General features: G+C 44.8%; 1 protein-coding gene across 3 annotated transcripts in view; it reads left to right on the top strand.

Moving 5' to 3' along the window:
* pde4d (phosphodiesterase 4D, cAMP-specific) overlaps window positions 1-14,228 on the top strand; it is a 107,450-nt gene extending 93,222 nt beyond the window's left edge. For all 3 annotated transcript variants that reach the window (XM_067230992.1, XM_067230993.1, XM_067230994.1), the window contains exons 6-15: window positions 191-303; window positions 6,188-6,281; window positions 6,852-7,030; window positions 7,464-7,562; window positions 7,665-7,829; window positions 8,368-8,467; window positions 9,230-9,384; window positions 9,526-9,648; window positions 9,817-9,999; window positions 10,289-14,228. In XM_067230992.1, coding sequence (XP_067087093.1) covers window positions 191-303; window positions 6,188-6,281; window positions 6,852-7,030; window positions 7,464-7,562; window positions 7,665-7,829; window positions 8,368-8,467; window positions 9,230-9,384; window positions 9,526-9,648; window positions 9,817-9,999; window positions 10,289-10,819 — 1,742 coding nt within the window. In that variant the 3' untranslated portion in view covers window positions 10,820-14,228. The remainder of the gene's footprint in view (window positions 1-190; window positions 304-6,187; window positions 6,282-6,851; window positions 7,031-7,463; window positions 7,563-7,664; window positions 7,830-8,367; window positions 8,468-9,229; window positions 9,385-9,525; window positions 9,649-9,816; window positions 10,000-10,288) is intronic.
* The last annotated feature ends 5,570 nt before the right edge of the window (window positions 14,229-19,798 follow it).

The raw sequence follows: 19,798 nt of genomic DNA on the forward strand, positions 1-19,798 counted from the left end.
GTCCCTTACTACCCCCCCCCCCCCCCCCCCCGCCTCCCCCAGCTCAGTATGAAGAGTCGCCCATGTGTTCACTCGGGGCGTCCCAGCATAGCTGCGTGTGGGGTGGCGGACCCAGGGTCTGGAGACCCCTGCGCTAGCCCCCTGCAGCGGGCCTGTACTGACCCCCTGCCCCCCTGTGTCGCCCCCCCAGAGGAGGCCTACCAGAAGCTAGCCACAGAGACTCTGGAAGAGCTGGACTGGTGCCTGGACCAGCTGGAGACCCTGCAGACCAGACACTCTGTCAGCGAGATGGCCTCCAACAAGGTAAGTCAGACCAATCCATTCAATTCTGTAGAGGGGGATCTCAGAATCTGCTGTCCTCCATAAAACTACAATATCCATAATGCCATACAGCCATTGCGTGTGCCATTATTCACAGAGGATGACAGACTACAGGGTTGTATTTTTTTTGGTGTGTTTGTTTGTGTAGGTGTGAAAATAGCGTGTCTTCTTACATTGTACAGTTTTGGTCATTTTCCGAGATAAATTATTCAGTGGATGTTTAAGGTGTTGAGGTGAATTAAAACATTGATGCGCTGTCTGCAAATAAATAATGGAATGCTAAAAGTGAGTACCACTTCTTGTTTGAATTTCACATTTTCTACACCAGTGTTAAAGTTAGGGTTAGAGGTGGTCATGAGATGATGTCCTCATTACGTTTTTGGGCTTCCAAATCATTTTCAATTAGTTTCAGTTTCTCTTTTAAAAGGATCCGATTGTATGTTCTGATGTATGGCTGCTTTGACCTCGTGTAATAGGTGAAGAGAAGTTTGTTGTTAGAAGGTCATTCTTACACCGTTGAGTGCACTGTAATGGCCTAGGAGAGGTGGTAGCCTTCCCAGCTGTATGTTTATCAGCTGCACCATCTGAATCTTCTGATAAACGGTATAGTAATCAGAAGGTTGCCAGTTCGATTCCCGGCTGTGCCAAATGACGTTGTGTGGGCAAGGCACTTCACCCTACTTGCCTCGGGGGAATGTCCCTGTACTTACTGTAAGTCGCTCTGGATAAGAGCATCTGCTAAATGACTAAATGTAATGTCGGATTAGAACTCATATTTGATCATGTCGCTTCGTGTGTGGTGCTTTTCTCCCACCATCTTTGCAGACCCGGGGTGTTTCTCTCTCTTTAGTACAGACAGTCAGATAAAGAGACAGACAGACAGACAGACAGATGTGGGGTGTCTGTGTGTGTAGACAGACAGACAGACAGATGTGGGGTGTCTGTGTGTGTAGACAGACAGACAGACAGATGTGGGGTGTCTGTGTGTGTAGACACACAGACAGACAGATGTGGGGTATCTGTGTGTGTAGAAAGACAGACAGACAGATGTGGGGTGTCTGTGTGTGTAGACAGACAGACAGACAGATGTGGGGTGTCTGTGTGTGTAGACAGACAGACAGATGTGGGGTGTCTGTGTGTGTAGACACACAGACAGACAGATGTGGGGTATCTGTGTGTGTAGAAAGACAGACAGACAGATGTGGGGTGTCTGTGTGTGTAGACAGACAGACAGACAGATGTGGGTTGTCTGTGTGTGTAGACAGACAGACAGATCTGGGGTGTCTGTGTGTGTAGACAGACAGACAGACAGACAGACAGACAGATGTGGGGTGTCTGTGAGTGTAGACAGACAGACAGACAGATGTGGGGTGTCTGTGTGTGTAGACAGACAGACAGACAGACAGACAGACAGATGTGGGGTGTCTGTGTGTGTAGACAGACAGACAGACAGACAGACAGACAGACAGACAGACAGACAGACAGATGTGGGGTGTCTGTGTGTGTGGACAGACAGACATTATGTGTGGACAGACAGACTTAGTGTGTATGTGGACAGACACACATCGTGTGTGTGTGTGTGTGGGCAGGCAGACAGACAGAGATGGTGTGTATCTGTAGCTGTGAGAGCGGCAAGGTTGTCAGGCAGGCAGGCAGGAAAGGGAGGGAGGGAAGCTTGCACTGAGCATGCTCCAACCTCTCCTCCGAGGCCTGGCCATGCTGCCATGCATGCTAATCAGCTCCGCCTCCAGTGATGTCACTCTGTGATGTCACAATGGGGGGGAGGGGCAGGCGGGGAAAGGAGGGAGACAGAAGGACAGACGGACAAACACGAGACACACACAGAGAGAGAGAGAGATGGATATCCAACATTGCCATGGCAACAGGCGGTGATCAAGACCCGTATCTCGAAGGCTAAATTATTGTATCATTTTATTTTTTGTGCCGTCCGTGTTTCGAAGCAGAGCTAACACTGCCGTGTCCTCTCATGGCTGCCTCTCCAATGCACAGCCACACAGCCCCTGCCCCCCCCCCCTGCCCCGGTTGCCATGGCAACACCCCGGGGCCTGGCCGGCTGGCTGTCTCGCTCTGGCGCGCGGCTGTGGAGTTGGGACACGGGGGCTCCGCCAGGCAGGCTCTCTGGACGGACGTCACACAGAACGGTAGAACAGGGCTTCCTGTGGTGCCCTGGGTCTAACCACCTGATGTACGTCTACAAGCATGATTTGAAGAAGGATCCGAACAGTGGAGAATGGCACAGAATACAATCCAATCAAATGATATTCAGGACACTCATTCAATATTACCGTTGATTAACGTATTCAAAATATGTTCCTCCTCCTCCGCCTTCTCTTTCACCTACAGGACTGGCTGTATGTTTATGTAACACTTTGATATACAGCATCATATATATTTAAATTTCAATGATCGTATCACAAAAGGATGAGTAGAAACCAGCCGCCCAGATTTTTGACTCATAGTGACTAAGGCTATATTCAGCAGGGGATGACTATTTTGGGTCACACTTCCACAAAACAAATTATACAAAAGTCACAGCGTAGAATGGTGTGATGCTTTCCAATTTTTACCCAATGGTGTGTTTTCACACCTCTTACATGAGCTATCAATAGCAGCTATGTGTGTGTGTGTGTGTGTGTGAGAGAGGGAGAGTGTGTGTGTGTTGGTCTGGGCCTGTGATGGCTTGATCAGAGTCTTGAACATAGACGGAGGCTCTATATCTCAGTTAACATGACCAGTGGTCTCATCTGCTTTTTCTGGAGCTGTAAATTACCCACAATTCTGTCTGGGCTGAATGGAAAGCCAAGGTGTAAAGTACTGAGAGACAGGTGTGTCCCTCTCCTCTCCCCACCTCTTCTCCTCTCCTCTTCTCCCCTCTCTTCTCCTCTCCTCTCTTTCTCATCTCTCCCTTCTTTGCTTCTCCCCTCCTCGCATCTCCTCTCTTCCCCTTCTACCAATTCAGTCATTTAGTATGGAAGTGGCTGGACGGAGACATCATTGTCTCCAATTTGACTTCAGCAAAAGATTACGAATTGCGATCACAAAGTCCCTCACCATCCAAGACCTTTGAGAACGTCGGCCTTTTCCCCGAGCGACCTTCGAACTCCTCACAGTGATCTCACTGCTGTTCCAAACGTCCTGCTCCGGTCAGCCATATCCCAGACTGCCCTGTGACGTTCTTTTGTTGTAAAACTTTAATGGATGTTCACATATTCCACATGTTTTTTATTCTCTTCTTTGTTCCACATTGTGGCCCACCCCCTAGGAAGTTGGTGTGAATCCCTGTCAGGATGAATAATGCATGGATGGAGTAATCTCCGTTACCAGAAAGAGCATCACACAGATTACCTCAGTTGAATGACACAGTTTCCCATGTCCTCCTCAACTTCCCCCCCCCCCCTCCCAAACTCACAGAATGTCTGTCGAAGATCATATTAACGCAGACATGCATCACCTCAGAAAATGAGGCCACTTCCAGTAACATGCACAGAGACAGAGACACAAACAGTACCCTACTCCCTCTTACATCCCTCTCTCTTTCTATCTCTGTTTCCCTCTCTCTCCCTCTTGGTTTCTTTCTCTCTGCCTCTCCCTCTCTCTCTCTCTCTCTCTCTCTCTCTCTTTCACACACATGACACACCTGGTATTTCAAAGGAAAAGACGGACGCCAAAAACATCTCCTTTGAGACATTTCCCCCGACTTCAGTTCCAGCCAATCGCAGAATGGGATGAGCTCACTCTGTTCCAGGCTAGCAAATCAGAGCTGGTGATGAGCTCACCGCATTCCCCTAGCAGGTCCCTTGATTGGCCGTAAGCTTCACATGGGCGCCAGGCTGAGATGCAGAGCCCGCCTTGTTTGGAAGCTGTTGACAAGAAAGCTTCGGTCTCCCAGCGCGTCTGGCATCTTCCCAGCAGTCCTCTTCTTCATCCATAATTTAAAGCCCTGCGTGTACGCGGGGTGGCGACGCTCTCATCCGACCCCCAGGAAGACACACTCTGTCGCCAGCTCTTCCCAAGCTCAGTCCCACTCTCAGGACTCGCCTGGACCATGGCTCTCTCTGGAAAGACACCCAGAGCAGAAAGACAGGCTGCTTGTACTCTCTTAGTTCTGTGGGTGTACCTGGAACTCTGCTTCTGTCAGGGAAACGAATCTCTCTCTCTATCTCTCTTCACTGGGATAGTCTCTCTCCCTTGATTTCCTTTCTTAGCTGTGTATCGCCTGATGTACAGTCTCTGGATCTAGTAGTCTTATTATCTCCGGACTACTTTTTGGGGGGATTTTCAAAATGCCTGAAGCCAACTACCTTCTGACTGTGTCCTGGGGTTATATTAAGGTAAGACATCTAATCTAGAGTCAGGTAGGATTCAGTTAGTAATAAGACCATTTACCAGTTTTGATGCCAGCCAGAAAAAGATGGTAGACTGATGTCATCGTCAAACAAAGGAAGGCATTCTCAACCTTGACACGCTCAGGAATGTGCATCTTTTCATCTCTATCTTTGTCAGGTTTGTGTGAGAGAAAGGACAGAAATAGAGACAGACAGGGGTATCTTTGTGTTTGGTGCTGTGTTTCCCAAGCTGTGTCTGCCAATCCTGGGATGTAGAAGGGCATGGAGAAAGGTGTGTTGTCTCTTTTCTGTGGAAGAGAGAAAGAGCGTGAGTCAGTATATTAAGGAAAGCATACTGAAGAATGGCTCGCTATTTTGAAGCATCTGAAGGAAATGGTTTGTTGGAAATGTAAAAAAAAAAAAAAAGCACTGAGTTTTATTATTTGATTATTTTGTCCTTTAGTTCTTTACAGTAAGGTGCTATTATTATAATTATAAAAATTGGGAGGCTGGTACTGTACTTTGGAATATGTCTGACACCTTCAATAGACTGAGGAGGGATGCAATCTTTTTTCAAAGCCCAAAAGATGTGTTTCAAGTGCAATTCGATATATAATCATTCAGCAAACACTAGTGATCAATAAAACCCAATGTAATCAATCTCCATAAACAGGTACTGTAATGCCTTGCATCCACCCTAAAGGTTATTAGTAATTAAATGCAAAATATTGTGATTTTTAGTTGTTGTTGCTGTTGACCCCATTGGCTTTATTTTGAAGTGGCTTCTGTTTTGCAATCAGTTTGGTAATGCTCAATCTCAATAGTTCTCCTCCAAGTCAATCAGACTGTCCTTTAAATCATGGGATAAATTTGTATCTGCCACTCCAATCAGTTTTCGAAGAGGGAGAGAGGGAAGGAGAGGGGTAATGGGAGAGTAGAAATTGGTGAAGGAGTGTTGGTTTAACCATGACGTAGGTGTAGCATCTCACCTAGTCTTTGTTGGCATCAAAAGTGGAGTGTGTGTGAATGTGCGTGCGTGTGTGTATGTGCACGTGTGTGTCTGTGTGTTTGTCGAGGACACTGTTGTTCGAATTATTATTATTAAGTATTATTAATGGAAATTGCTTTTAAATCCCATGGCTGTTGTGTGTTATTTCATAAAGCTCTTGAGACCCCTCACAGTCACAGCAGATCCAAATTGGGCATGTTTATATTGTAGTTCACATAAAACCAGTCCTGAACAATATACTTTATGCACTGTATATATGTTTAAGATTTCTAAATATATCTAAGATCACTTTAGTTTTGTCTCATGATATTCAGTTGTTAGGATGCTAAATTGTGTCCACTCGGATACATGTATTAATTAGAAATAAAAAAAAATATATATCCTGATCTAATTCATTTTCAGTATAACATATATCCACAATAAAGTAGAGAAATAAAAATCTCTAACCACCAATGTGTATGTATGTGTGTGTGTGTGTGTTGTGTCTTTGTGCCTTTCGATTGCGTCTCAGTTCAAGAGGATGCTGAACAGGGAGCTGACGCACCTGTCGGAGATGAGCCGGTCGGGGAACCAGGTGTCGGAGTTCATCTCCAGCACCTTCCTGGGTGAGCAGCCTGACCTCTGACACTCCTGTCGGGACTTTTCCACTCACTGATGACCCCCGCCTCCTCCATCCCAATCAGAGAGACTCTCTGGTATCTACCAGAGACACTAAAACAAAACATTACCATAGTGTGTTTACTAGACATATCTTTTTTGGAGATGTTCTCCACTTCTCCACACCAGATATTTTTCTAGTTTTTCTGTGGGATTTAGTGGTGTGGTTTTTGTTAAGGGTTGCAGGGTTTTGTTAATATATGAGAATTATACACAGATTTTTACATGAATGCAGATGACCGTTACCTCTCAATCATATCAATCAAAATAAATTCATAGCTGAGCTATTTTCTCTCATAAACTGGGTTGTAGCTACAAACATTCCTGCTGTGATAAACAGTGGAAAGGAATCGTGTATAATATTTTGATTGTCCAAATTCTGGTAGAAATCATCTCTATTCTGAAATGGAAAAGCCAAGTTACATGGCTTCCCACCTTCCATCTTTGAGATGTCACCTGGTTAATACAGCACTGTCTCATCTCACGGCCTCCTCTCTCTGTCTGTCTCGGGCTCGCAGACAAGCAGCACGAGGTGGAGATGCCCTCCCCGCAGACACAGAAGGAGAAGGATGAGAAGAAGAACAAGCCCATGTGTCAGATCAGCGGCGTGAAGAAGCTGCAGCACAGCTCCAGCCTCACCAACTCCAACATCCCCCGCTTCGGAGTCAAGACGGAGACGGAGGAGGAGCTGGCCAAGGTGAGGGGGGGGAGGAGGAGGAGGTGGGGGAGGAGGAGGGTAAGGAGGAGGGTAAGGAGGAGGAGGAGGGGGAGGATGAGAGGGGGGAAGAGGAGGGGTGCTAGAGGGATGAAGTGGAGGAGAGGAGGAAGAGGAAGAGGGGAAGGAGAGGGGGGATGGAAGTGGGGCGGGAGAAGAGGTAGATGATGAATACGAAGGGGGGGAATAGAGAGGGCAGAAGTAGGGGGATAGAGGTGGGAGAGTAGGAAAGGGGGATTGTTAGATGAGGAGTACAGAAGGAATGGGAGGGGAGAGAGGCAAAGGGGGGTTGGAAGTATAGGTCAAGAAAGGGATGAGGAAGAGGGTGAAGACAAGGAGAGAGAGAGAGATACAGTAAGAGTGGAAGGAACAAGATAAGGAGAAAGTATAGTTCTAACATGTGTTTTCTTCACAGGAACTGGAGGATGTGAATAAATGGGGCCTTAATGTTTTCAAAGTCACAGAGTTTTCTGGGAACCGGCCACTTACAGTCATGATGTATTCCATATTCCAGGTATTCCGACACATACATAACAGGAGTTAACTCATCTCTGGTTATTGTAACACCATTACTTGACTGCCACAGTATATGTTAAAACGCTATCTCATCTTGCAGGAGAGAGACTTGTTAAAAACATTCAAAATTCCTCTCGACACCTTTATAACCTACCTGATGACCTTAGAAGACCATTACCATGGCGATGTGGCCTATCACAACAACATCCATGCTGCTGATGTGACCCAGTCCACACATGTGCTGCTATCCACCCCTGCACTAGAGGTGGGACCCCTGACGCACACCTCTCTCACACACACACACACACACACACACACACACACACTGCACACACACACCATACACACACACACACATACTGTACACACACACACCACACAAACACGTACTGTACACACACATACACACACCACACACACCCACACCTAATCTACACACACATACTGTACACACACACCACACATAAACACCGCACGCACCCACGCATACTGTACATACACACACGACACACACATACACATTCAGTTTACGCCCACACAAATACCCACACCAACACTCATACTCATAAATACACACATTCATACCTAAACTACTGCAAAAACTATAATGAATTCACAGTTCTGGAAGCAGACTTACTGTAGTGTGAAGCTGACCTGTGCCCTCTGCCCTGTGCCCTCTGACCTGTGCCCTCTGACCTGTGCCCTCTGCCCTGTGCCCTCTGCCCTGTGCCCTCTGCCCTGTGCCCTCTGACCTGTGCCCTCTGCCCTGTGCCCTCTGCCCTGTGCCCTCTGCCCTGTGCCAGGCTGTCTTCACTGATCTGGAGATCCTGGCCGCCATCTTTGCCAGTGCCATCCACGACGTCGACCACCCAGGAGTCTCTAACCAGTTCCTCATCAGTACCAGTGAGTCCAAGCTTACTGACTTTCACACACACACACACACACACACAACACACGTCCTGCACTCCCACACAGAATATGCCCACCACACAAACACACACAGTCTTTGCCACACACTACTCTTTAATATCTGACACAGAGTCAGTGGACTCCAGAGGAGAGATCTAAAAGACCACCAGTCTGTCCCTGTGACTGTGAGTAGCAGACTAAACATCCCTCACTGGGGCTGCAGCGCAACCATGATACACACACACATACCACACACACACACACACACTAATGTGCACACACAAACATGCACACACATTGACAGACTCAGAAATGCACCCACCCACACACACACACACACACACACACACACATACACACACATGCACCATACTCACTTTGCAGGAAGCCAATTTATAGCCTTCCTGTATTTCCTCACCACTCACAACACTTCTTCACCTCCAACTGTTCGTCATTCCACACACACACACTCACATACACACATACACATATCTGTGTCGTGCCCACCTAAATCCCAGATAGGGATTCCCTGCAGTAAAGCCAGTATGAGTCACAGCTGGGATAGGAAACACCAGCGTGTCTGTCGGTTTGTTTCACTCTATGTGGACGCAAGTTCACACTCAGCGTAGCTGACAGGATTTCGAATACTTTTGGTTGTCAAGCGCTGACACGTCTGCTACCAAATGCATCCTGTTTGACTGTGGGGAACTTTGCTTGGTTAGCCTTCTGAGAGTGTGTGTGTTCTGTTGTCCTCAGACTCTGAGCTGGCCCTCATGTACAATGACTCGTCGGTTCTGGAGAACCACCACCTGGCTGTGGGCTTCAAGCTGCTGCAGGAAGAGAACTGTGACATCTTCCAGAACCTGACCAAAAAACAACGACAATCACTACGCAAGATGGTCATAGACATTGTGAGTCACTACTCATCAATGCTCGGTTTTGTTATCGGATGCTTCAAAGTCCTATTGGTGGCTTTTCCGGATCTGTACCAATTTTAGAGGAATTTTACGCACGGTTTGAGTCTGTTCTGCCTTCGTTGTGTGTGTCCCCAGGTCCTAGCGACTGATATGTCCAAGCACATGAACCTGCTGGCTGATCTGAAGACAATGGTGGAGACCAAGAAGGTGACCAGCTCTGGGGTCTTGCTGCTGGACAACTACTCTGACAGGATACAGGTCAGCGCTGTGTGTGTGTCTGTATGTGTGGGTGCATGTGTATGTGTGTGTATGTGTGTGTGTCTGTGTGTTTGTGTATCTGTGTGTGTATGTGTATGTGTGGGTGCGTGTAGGTGCATGTGTCTGTGTTTGTGACTCATGGACTGTTTCGACTGGCTCTGGCTCCAGGTTCTCCAGAACATGGTGCACTGTGCGGACCTCAGCAACCCTACCAAGCCCCTGCAGCTGTACCGGCAGTGGACTGACCGCATCATGGACGAGTTCTTCAGCCAGGGGGACCGGGAGAGGGAGCGAGGCATGGAGATCAGCCCCATGTGCGACAAACACAACGCCTCGGTCGAAAAGACCCAGGTACCATATGCACACCCACACATATCTGTACTCAGGGTGCAAAATGTCATTTTTGGCTCCACAGTCCAAATGGCTAGTGAATGCTCACATTTTACCAGCCACTCAATAGATTACCATCGTTTTTTTGGCTGGTGAGTATAGAAAATCTACTAGCCGCATGCGTATATTACCGGAATTTGGCTGGTGGATGCAAATGTTGTGCCTTGCCTGCCATCACAACCGTTTACACACCATTATAGTTAATCGATCTCCTTCCTCTACTCACCCTCCATCCCTCTTTCCCCTGCAGGTGGGGTTCATAGACTACATTGTGCACCCCCTGTGGGAGACATGGGCCGACCTGGTGCACCCGGATGCCCAGGACATCCTGGACACCCTGGAGGACAACAGGGAGTGGTACCAGAGCACCATCCCCCAGAGCCCCTCTCCTGCCCTGGACGAGCCCGACGACGGCAGCCGCCCGCCCGGAGGGGACAAGTTCCAGTTTGAGCTCACCCTGGAAGAGGACGGAGAGTCCGACACAGAGAAGGACAGTGGGAGCCAGCCCGAGGAAGAGGAGGTGGAGGAGGAAGAGGAAGAGGAGGAGGAGGAGGAGGAGGAGGAGAACAGCTGTAGTGACTCTAAAACCCTCTGCACGCAGGACTCGGAATCGACAGAAATACCGCTGGATGAGCAGTTGGGGGAGGGGGAGGAGGAGGAGGAGGAACAGAGAGAGGTCGAGGGAGAGCGCTCTTTCACGCCGGACTGTGTAGTCGAAGAAGAGGAAGGGGAGGAAGAGAAACAGGAAGAGGAGAAAGGGAGAAAAACTGCCGACACATAGCAGTGTGTATGGACAGCTAACAGACTCGCTGCACCTCTTAGTAATGAAAGATAAATTATTTAAAGAGTATTTTTGGGGTTTTGTGGAGTTTGTCTGTCTGTTTTTTATACGTCCATGTTTATGGTTCCAAAGCGCACGCTGCTTGTCACCTTGGCCTCTCCCCTCTTCTTTATGCCACTGGTCAGCTTTTCAGACACACACACCGGTACTTCTACAAGTTTTTGCACTCAGGAAAACTCTCTTTCCATTCCAGTTTGTACTTAAGTGGTCGGTGTTTCGTTTAAACCTCATCCCTGTGAGTTAAAGTTACATTTAGGAGTTTGGATCAGCTGTTTCTCCCCCCCCTCCCCCCCCACATACACATAACCTTTCTTACACTACACACACGCACACAACCCCCCTGCCCTCCTCCCCAGGCCAGGGCCAGAGTGCAGCGGTAGAAGTATAGCAGTTCTCTGTATTTAAGTGCCCATTCTACAGAAGTGGCTATGGTTGTGTTTCAAGGAGAACCTCTACCCCGAGTTATTCCTCCCCTGGGCGCCAGCGGATGGACGGACGGATGAGGACAGATGAGGATGGATAGAGGACGTCCAGAAGGCTGGCCGCTGCAGCCAATGGGGGACCGCGGCATTGTGGGACTTTATCCAGACCCTTTTTCTGAAGTTGAAGTCTTCCTCGTACACGTGACTGAAAAAGGCGGAAATCTCACAGCTCCGACGCTGTCTTTGACCTCTTTGGTTTTTGTATTGTATGTAACTTGGAGATCTTTTCTAGATTTTAGAGGACTGATTATACCCTGTGCTGGTGAGGGGAGTCTAATCAAACACTGGTTTTCAGTGTTTAAAATGGTAACCTGCCAGTTGTATTAGGAAAGGGATACGGAGTAAGTATTTGCACTTGCTCTTATCTTTATGAAACAGCATTAAGGTAAATATTGCAGTGTCCCTGCCCACACTTTTAGTTGTGTAGCTTTCAGCTTTTGTTTTATAGAATGTTTTGTTGAGGGGGAAAATGTGACAAGCCTTGGCACAGACTTTACGTTCAGTGAAATCTGTTTCAACTGAAGAAGCCTTTAAGTTTAAGTTACTTGCTCTTGTCAGCAGTTCATGTCATCAGACAATGCAATCCTCCTTATGGATAGAAGAAGCACCTTGAGTTAGAGAGTTGAACATGAGTGTTCTATACGTTTGTCATTCATTTTCTAGCCTAATGTGGAAGTCTTTGGGGTCTGGATGTTGGCAGTGGTAGGATACATACTAAACTGAATATTAGCTGCTGTCAACAGGCCCAATTCTTGTTTTAGGGTAGCTAAAGGTTGAATTTACAGTTTTATGATGTACCACGTGGATTCATGGTTGTGACTTCAAGAATGCGAAGCATTGTCATTGCCACTATGATAACCTTTACTTTTTTTTTACTAGAATCAATCAGACAATCATCATGCGTTGGTGTCTTGAGGAGTATTGGTTGACTGTATGTAGATACTCTAATGCACTGATGTATTCATATCTCACTACTTTTATTCTTTGTTTTTTTGTTAGTTTTTTCTTTTGTATTCAACTCGCCAAACCTGTCATGTACATTTAGGCTTAAACAAGGTTAATTTACACCTCAGCCAAGTTACTATTTTTTTCCAAGTTTCTTTTATTGTCTTTTTCTAACAGCTGATGCTACTATTTATTGATTTTCTTTTGTGTAATTGTTTTGTTTCATTTATGGCATATTTAAGCGGTACAGTACAGCTTTCACTGTAGCATAGATCTACCGCACCATACAGGCTTGCCCCTCTATTAAACCCAAATATGCTTTCTCTTTGAATTTGTACATACAGTATAGACAAGGACATGTACAAATTTTGAAAAAACACTTGAATCAATATTCATGGCTTTTTTAAATGGTGTTTATTCTTAAAGAAATGTGTCATTTCGAAACTGTTTTATGTAATCCGGATGATTTTTTTATATGTCAGGATTAAATGAAATTAATTTTATTTGTGCCAAGTTTGCTATTCTTTTCATCCTCACCCGATGACCTTAGCTGTAATACAGTTTTCTGGTTTTATCGCTGTTTACAAACATGTATTTATTGTGCTGTATATACTGTATTATTCTTATTGATATCATGATGCTGTTTGTTGTAAATGGTTGATTCTTATCATCCCTTATGGTGATGGTGTGACTGAACTCCATCTAGGTGAGAGAGTGTTTGTTACACATGCTTCTTTAATGTAAAATGATCCATCGGTATATTGGCTTTCTGAGATCTAGCTAGCTCAGAGGGGAGAGGAGAAAGCCAACACTGTTTTTGTTTTCTTTTTCTAGAGAGGGAGCTGTTCCTTGGCCCATGGGCTGTGCCTTAAATTTAACATGCCATTTATCTTTCTTTCTTTTTCTTTGCTTTCTAGTCCTCCTCTTTTTGCTGCATTGTTTGGAATGGGTTGATCTGATTTGAACATCGGATTCTCCGTCTTCAGGGATTTGAGTGAGAACGTTGCCTAAATGTTTCACAGCCAAATAAACCCAACATATTCAACAAATATCACCAAGGCAACGATTCTTGTTCAATTCTGTTGACAGAGAATTCTAAGGTCAGGTTTCAGCCCATTTGCCCTGGAGTGACTGATATGTGGCTTATAGTAGATATAAATAGGCCTGGTCTACAAACCTTAATCCCTATTCCCAAGACCTGAAAAGTATAGGTGAAAGCAATATGGTGCTTGTTTCCCCTAATCCCAGTCCTAAAGTTTGGAGGAGCTTGTCCGGTATTGCTAGCCCCATTTTTGATTCTTTCAGATCTACAACCACTAAGGGGGATAGGAGGGGATGGTTCTTGGAGATGGGGCTTATGGAGCACCAGGGCGTGGTGACACACCTGTGTGTCCAGTCACTGCTGCATTTCTTTGGGCTGAGACACTGAGGGTGCTTCACCTGGCCTGGTCTCTGCCTCGCTCTCACCACATGCAATATCTACAACCACTGACATCTTTCTGCCAGAGACACAAAGCCTGGTATTGAGATAGAGAATGCAGGAAGGGATGTCATCCTAAAAAAAACGCGTCCCAAAATTGAGAACTCTTATTTTGACACGCATACTGTAGATTCTAAACAGCCCTGGACCAATGGAATTAGAGGGATCTTTAACTTTTTGTGTTCTATTTTTATGGTATGAAAGGAATACACAAACTGTAACTTCAAAAAGATCTCCAGGACAATTATTTTTGGGTTATGTCTTTAGAATGCCAACTTGTCTGGACGTTTCATGAGACAATTAAAAGTTATTTTAATGGATTCCTTGTTATTTGCAGTCTATTGGATAGCACTGTAGACCATAAAGACTTTCTGTATAAAAATGAAGAAAAAAAAAAAGTTTTTATATGCAACAAATTAAATAAAAGCATGGGTTGATTCTGCATACCTGTCTAGTCTCACGTCTCTGACTGTGTCTTAAAGTGTGAACGCTCTAAGTGTGTAACAAAACATATTTTTCTTTTTGGAATAATGGGGCTAGTGGCAGTCTGGGTGTGTCATGTATTGATCTTAGGAGAAGTTGTGGGGGAAGTTGTGTGAGGAATACAGATGACAACCTTGCTCTCATCTTGCTCTCATTCTTTTCCGGTGCCCTCACCTGTCCTTCCACGGTAGTGATTTGGGCTTTTTTTTTTTTTTTTCAAGTAACAAGTTAATGATTTAATTTGCTAATATGCATTTCATTTTACACTAAGTATAGTTAAAATATACTGTAGTGTCTGGATTAATTAAATGAATGTATTGAAGGTTCTATACTGCAATGACAGACTGGGTATATTAGTTGGGCAACTACGTATCTTTTTTTGCGAAAACAAATATGTCATAAAGCTAAGTTAGGCAAATTAGTCCTCTGTTATTATGTCTACATATACAGCCCACTATCTAAACAAAATCTGTTATAAAATAGAGGAAGTCCAAATAATTCCATTCCCTTCATTATAATAATTCATTAATAATTTAGCTTGACTACATTGTTGAATTTATTTATAAGTGACTGACATTTGAATAATGAGATGGTGATGATAAGAAATAAGCAGGCACCTGAGAGTAGGAGATTGGGCAGGGGCTTACGATTTCATATGTGTGTGTGTGTGTGTTGCGGGTGGGGGGCAATTCGTTTTAAGAGGTTGTAACTATAGAGTACAAGTAAATAATTATTTAAAGATACAGGTAAATATCAATATATTTGTGCACTTTTATTGAACAACATGACAACGTTAAGGCTCGTTCCCCAGTGTTCCACCCTGTGTGTTCTCCTGTCCCTCGGCTCCCCCTGCTGGTCCCTCTGTGATTGGGTGTGTTTGTTTTCCTGTCCTTCCTGGATCCTGCACACTGCCATCAATCAACTCATAACCCAACCAAACATCTACCCCGGTTTTCCAGCCACTCGTCATCAGATTGTTTCTCCGCAACAGAGGTAGATATACACACGTCAAGACCTTCCTAGTTCTATAATTCTTCTAAGTTGTTCTGAGTTTCTCTTTATACTTCTTCCAGGATTATACCTCTTCAGCCTGCCTGCCTGCACTTGCCTGCCTGCCTTCTTTCTTTGCCTGTCAGCCAGTCCTCAACGTCTACAAGAAAACCTTCATTAACTTCATCCCACCTCCCTTGTCCATCTGTACTACATCACAACAGACAAAAACCAAGTACAAAGACTCACCTGTGATTCCCTCAACTAAGATACTCTACTCTAATCATTAAATAATATGTATACTGTATATACATATTTAAATATCAATATTTGTGCTATACTATACAGTATACCCCTCCCCCAAAATGTTCTTTATCATTTCAGTTATCTCTGTGGCCGGCAGCCTCTGTCATACCTGTATATCTGTTTATCTATCTCTTTACCATTACCGGCAACTGTAGCCATCCTGTAGTTTCTGACAGCTCCTTCAGACACTCTAACTCTTCTATGACTTAAGAGATCAAAATGAGTCCTTTGATGCATCATAACACAGTCAAACCATTCTGTCCTAGCAACAGCAATGCTGAAGGGCTTGGCACCAACATATTCACTGTAGAGCCTGAAGGAGGCTGTAGGGATCCATGCAAGAAGTCCCAATCCAGGACCACAGGATAGTGAGTTTACATTTACATTTAGTCATTTAGCAGACGCTCTTATCCAGAGCGACTTACAGTGAATACAGGGACATTCCCCCGAGGCAAGCAGGGTGAAGTGCCTTGCCCAAGGACGCAACGTCAGTTGGCATGACCGGGAATCGAACAGGCAACCTTCAGATTACTAGCCCGATTCCCTCACCGCTCAGCCACCTGACTCCCAGTTCCCACTCCCAGTTCCTCTGATGAACTGGAACTCGTGCTGCAGCAGTTTAATTCCCAGGTAGGTGTATCATGTATCATGTCCTAAATACTCACCATTAACTTAATTGAGCGAGCACAAAAGACGTCTTTGATTTCTTCAGTGCTGGATGGCAAGCTCTAAAAAAGTATTCCCCAATGATAGAGATTGTGGAATCAGTGTTGAGGAGAGACACCTCGATTACCTCTACAATAGTTGGCAGACAAAGAACAAGCCTTAATGTCACAATTGATGGGTAGCAGATCATCTGCAGGGGCTGGTGCATCAACAGCGAGGGATCTCTTCCCTCTCTCTCTGTATGAAGTCGGGCTGAGTCTTCTATCCTGTCCGTTGGAGGAAGACCTGTAGTTTGAGTGTGGACCTCGTGGTGGGGAGTCCGGAGACTAGTGATGGCAACGCTCACCTCAGTAGTCCCAGTCATGCCTGCTTACGTCCAGGAGAATCTGAAAGGCATCGACGCCGGGCTGCTGCCATGCAGCATAGCAGGTGAGTACATTTAGTCATTTACATTTAGTCATTTTTTTACATTTAGTCATTTAGCAGACGCTCTTATCCAGAGCGACTTACAGTAAGTACAGGGACATTCCCCCGAGGCAAGTAGGGTGAAGTGCCTTGCCCAAGGACACAATGTCAGTTGGCATGACCGGGAATCGAACTGGCAACCTTCAGATTACTAGCCCGACTCCCTCACCGCTCAGCCATCTGACTCCTAGTAGGCTCTGAGTAGTAGGCTCCTGGTCGACACTGACCATAACTGCTTAGATGGAGAACAGTGGTGTGCACATCTGGATGCAGCACCAGATGATGAGGGGTTGGTCCATGGTGCTAAGCACTGGGGAAGGACGGGTGGTTTCTCTCTTGCAGCTGGCGTAGTACATCACTTGGACACGGTAAGTCACTGTTCACAGTAAGTGTGAACTCTTCCATAGCTTCATGAAGCTCATTGGCTGGGGCTTGGGAATGAACCCCAGCAGTATCATGGGGCGCCTTGAATAGATTGCAATTTGCCCCTGCCCCCCTATTTTGGTTATGTCTGTTTTTTCATTCCACACATTTTCATTCCAAGCTTGTCGAAGACCCTCCCCCATTGGGGCCCTGGGTAGTTAGTCCCACTTTTCCAATTTTTATAATGAATTGAAATAGATACTACCAACTTTACAAATATAGTTCCAAGAAAAAATTACTTGTAACTATTAAAATAGTTATATATATGTAATTGCAGAGCCACATTTCATTAAATGGGAATTTGTATTTATTTATTACGAGTAAAACCAAAATAGGTACAAATTACTACTGTTATAGTAACAAAATAATAGGTACTAGTATGTCTTTGTTTGTTACTAATAAAATTGCCATAGAAAATAATTTTCAGGCTTGATCAGTTAACTACTCAGAATCAAATGTGATGGTTCCCTATTTCTGAGGCCACTGTCATCATCTGCAGGAGTACAGAGCCAGATGTACAGCAGCAGCTGGTACTGGACTAGGAAAGGGTGCTGTGACAAAAAGGGCAGTATTGAGCGTTCCCACTTTGGGATTTAACAAAGGGTTAATCCTGGTAGTGAAAAAGGTGTGTGCATGTGCAGCGCGACTTTGTTGTTTGTCTAATAAAGTCTGCAGAACAGTCCGAACTATCGAGTCCTTCCTTTGTCAATGTGGACCTCTATTACAGTATACAGAGCTAACTGGAAAAAATCACAGGGGCGTTTTACAAGATTCTCAACTCTACTCTCTAAAGAAACTGCAGACAATGACAATAGACGGCTCTCTTCTGGAGTGAGAGGTATAGATTGCCCTTCCAACTAATGCAGTAAAATTCATTTTCTTATAGAGAACTCCCCCTAGTGCCTGCCCTGTTGTGGACGGTGTTTGAACTAATAACATACTTTCTAACAAATAAAACGAGGGTATTTCCATTGGAGGGAGTACTTTGAATGGATAAAATGTTGCAAAAACAGCGCTACTGCTCACCTGCAGCGTGTCAATGATGTGAAAGTCAATTATAACAGTCATCAAAACCCACATGAATACAATTTGTTTATTTCCTATCATCTCAAAAACATATTTTGTACATTGCTCACACACTTAAAGGTATAAATAAAATATCCAGTTAGGGAAATATGGGCTGACTAGAACATTAGAATGAGCTTTGGAATAGCCATATTGATTTTTCAAAAGCTCTGTCCTTTGTCTTACGCTCCACAAGTCAAACTGTTCCACGTATATTGTCATGGAATACTACTGCTACGCAACAATGCACACATAATTTTTCTCAGATAGACATACAGCAGATCAGTACGGAATATGGCATAGACTAATGTTCCCTGACTATCTTCCACAACACTGCATTTGGACATCATGATACGAGGGTCACCAACGGCTAGCGAGAGGTACAGCATACAGCACGAGGATACATCCGTAAAAAAGGTACACAATATACAAGACAGTAGGAATTGCTATGGCGCACACACACACACACACACACACCCACACAAACACACCCTTACAGATTGACTCCCAGTGCAGATCCCCATAAAGCTGACATCCACACAGAAGTCTCTTTAATGGGTGTAGTGCCACAACTTACAGCTCAGCTAACAGTCACACACGCTTCTGCAAAGGGAGCTATTACCCTAATGGAGAGGACTATGTACACAGGAATTTATTTAATAAATATTGCACTTGTTGGCCCATTTGCAGCTCACAGATAAAACTGTGAGGATGCTCCTAAATTTATAACATAAATCGTTTCTTTCACATCCCTAAAATATAAAGATAGAGAAGTGTTGTTTCATGCAATGTTTTTTTTAAACATTTTCCATCCTTTCTTTTTCCTATGTAAAAACACAAATTAGACAGTTTAGGACAATCTATTCTGTTTTGGCACGACTACAGGTTTGATGACCTTCTGCAACAACTAAGACCTACAGTATGTGACACTGAAATCTATAACGTGAAAGCTACCTAATACAGAGATATACTCATCACTGTTGGAGGTGTAGGCTGCTGTAGACATGCTGAATGTTGCTGAGATTCTGAAAATGTTCAGTGAAGTGGAGTTTAAGGTATATCTCCAACGTCCAGATGTTAGTAATGAATACATGTAAATGTAATGTACAGGTGCTGAACATGTTGATGTGGACTGAATCTCTCAAAATGAACAATTTGAGAATTACTAGAGTAAGACAGCCTTGCAAACATCTATTTACTGTATCATGTTCTATGTTTTATTTATCTTCATGCTTTTTCTGTCCTAAAGAGCAACATGATCACTAGGAAAGGCACACACACATACATACACACAAATCCCCCCTTTCCCACAACACAAAAACACGCAAACACAATCTAAGCAGATTGATGTAATGTGAAACGGAACAGAACCAGTACATAGGAGCAGAGGCCGTGATGGAATGCTAAAGGCCACTTGATTTGATCCAAGATAGATGATTTCAAAGAAACACAAACGCATACACACACTCACACATACACATGCACAGAAACAGTCCATAAATACAGCCGATATATGCCTACACTTACCTGTGTACACACTCATACTGTGCAAACAGTTCTTATACAGTGCACTGAAAGAAACAGTTGGGCAGCAAGCAGCTGCAGAAGATACAT

The sequence above is a fragment of the Osmerus mordax genome, chromosome 28, assembly GCF_038355195.1.
Source record: "Osmerus mordax isolate fOsmMor3 chromosome 28, fOsmMor3.pri, whole genome shotgun sequence".
NCBI lineage: Eukaryota > Metazoa > Chordata > Actinopteri > Osmeriformes > Osmeridae > Osmerus > Osmerus mordax.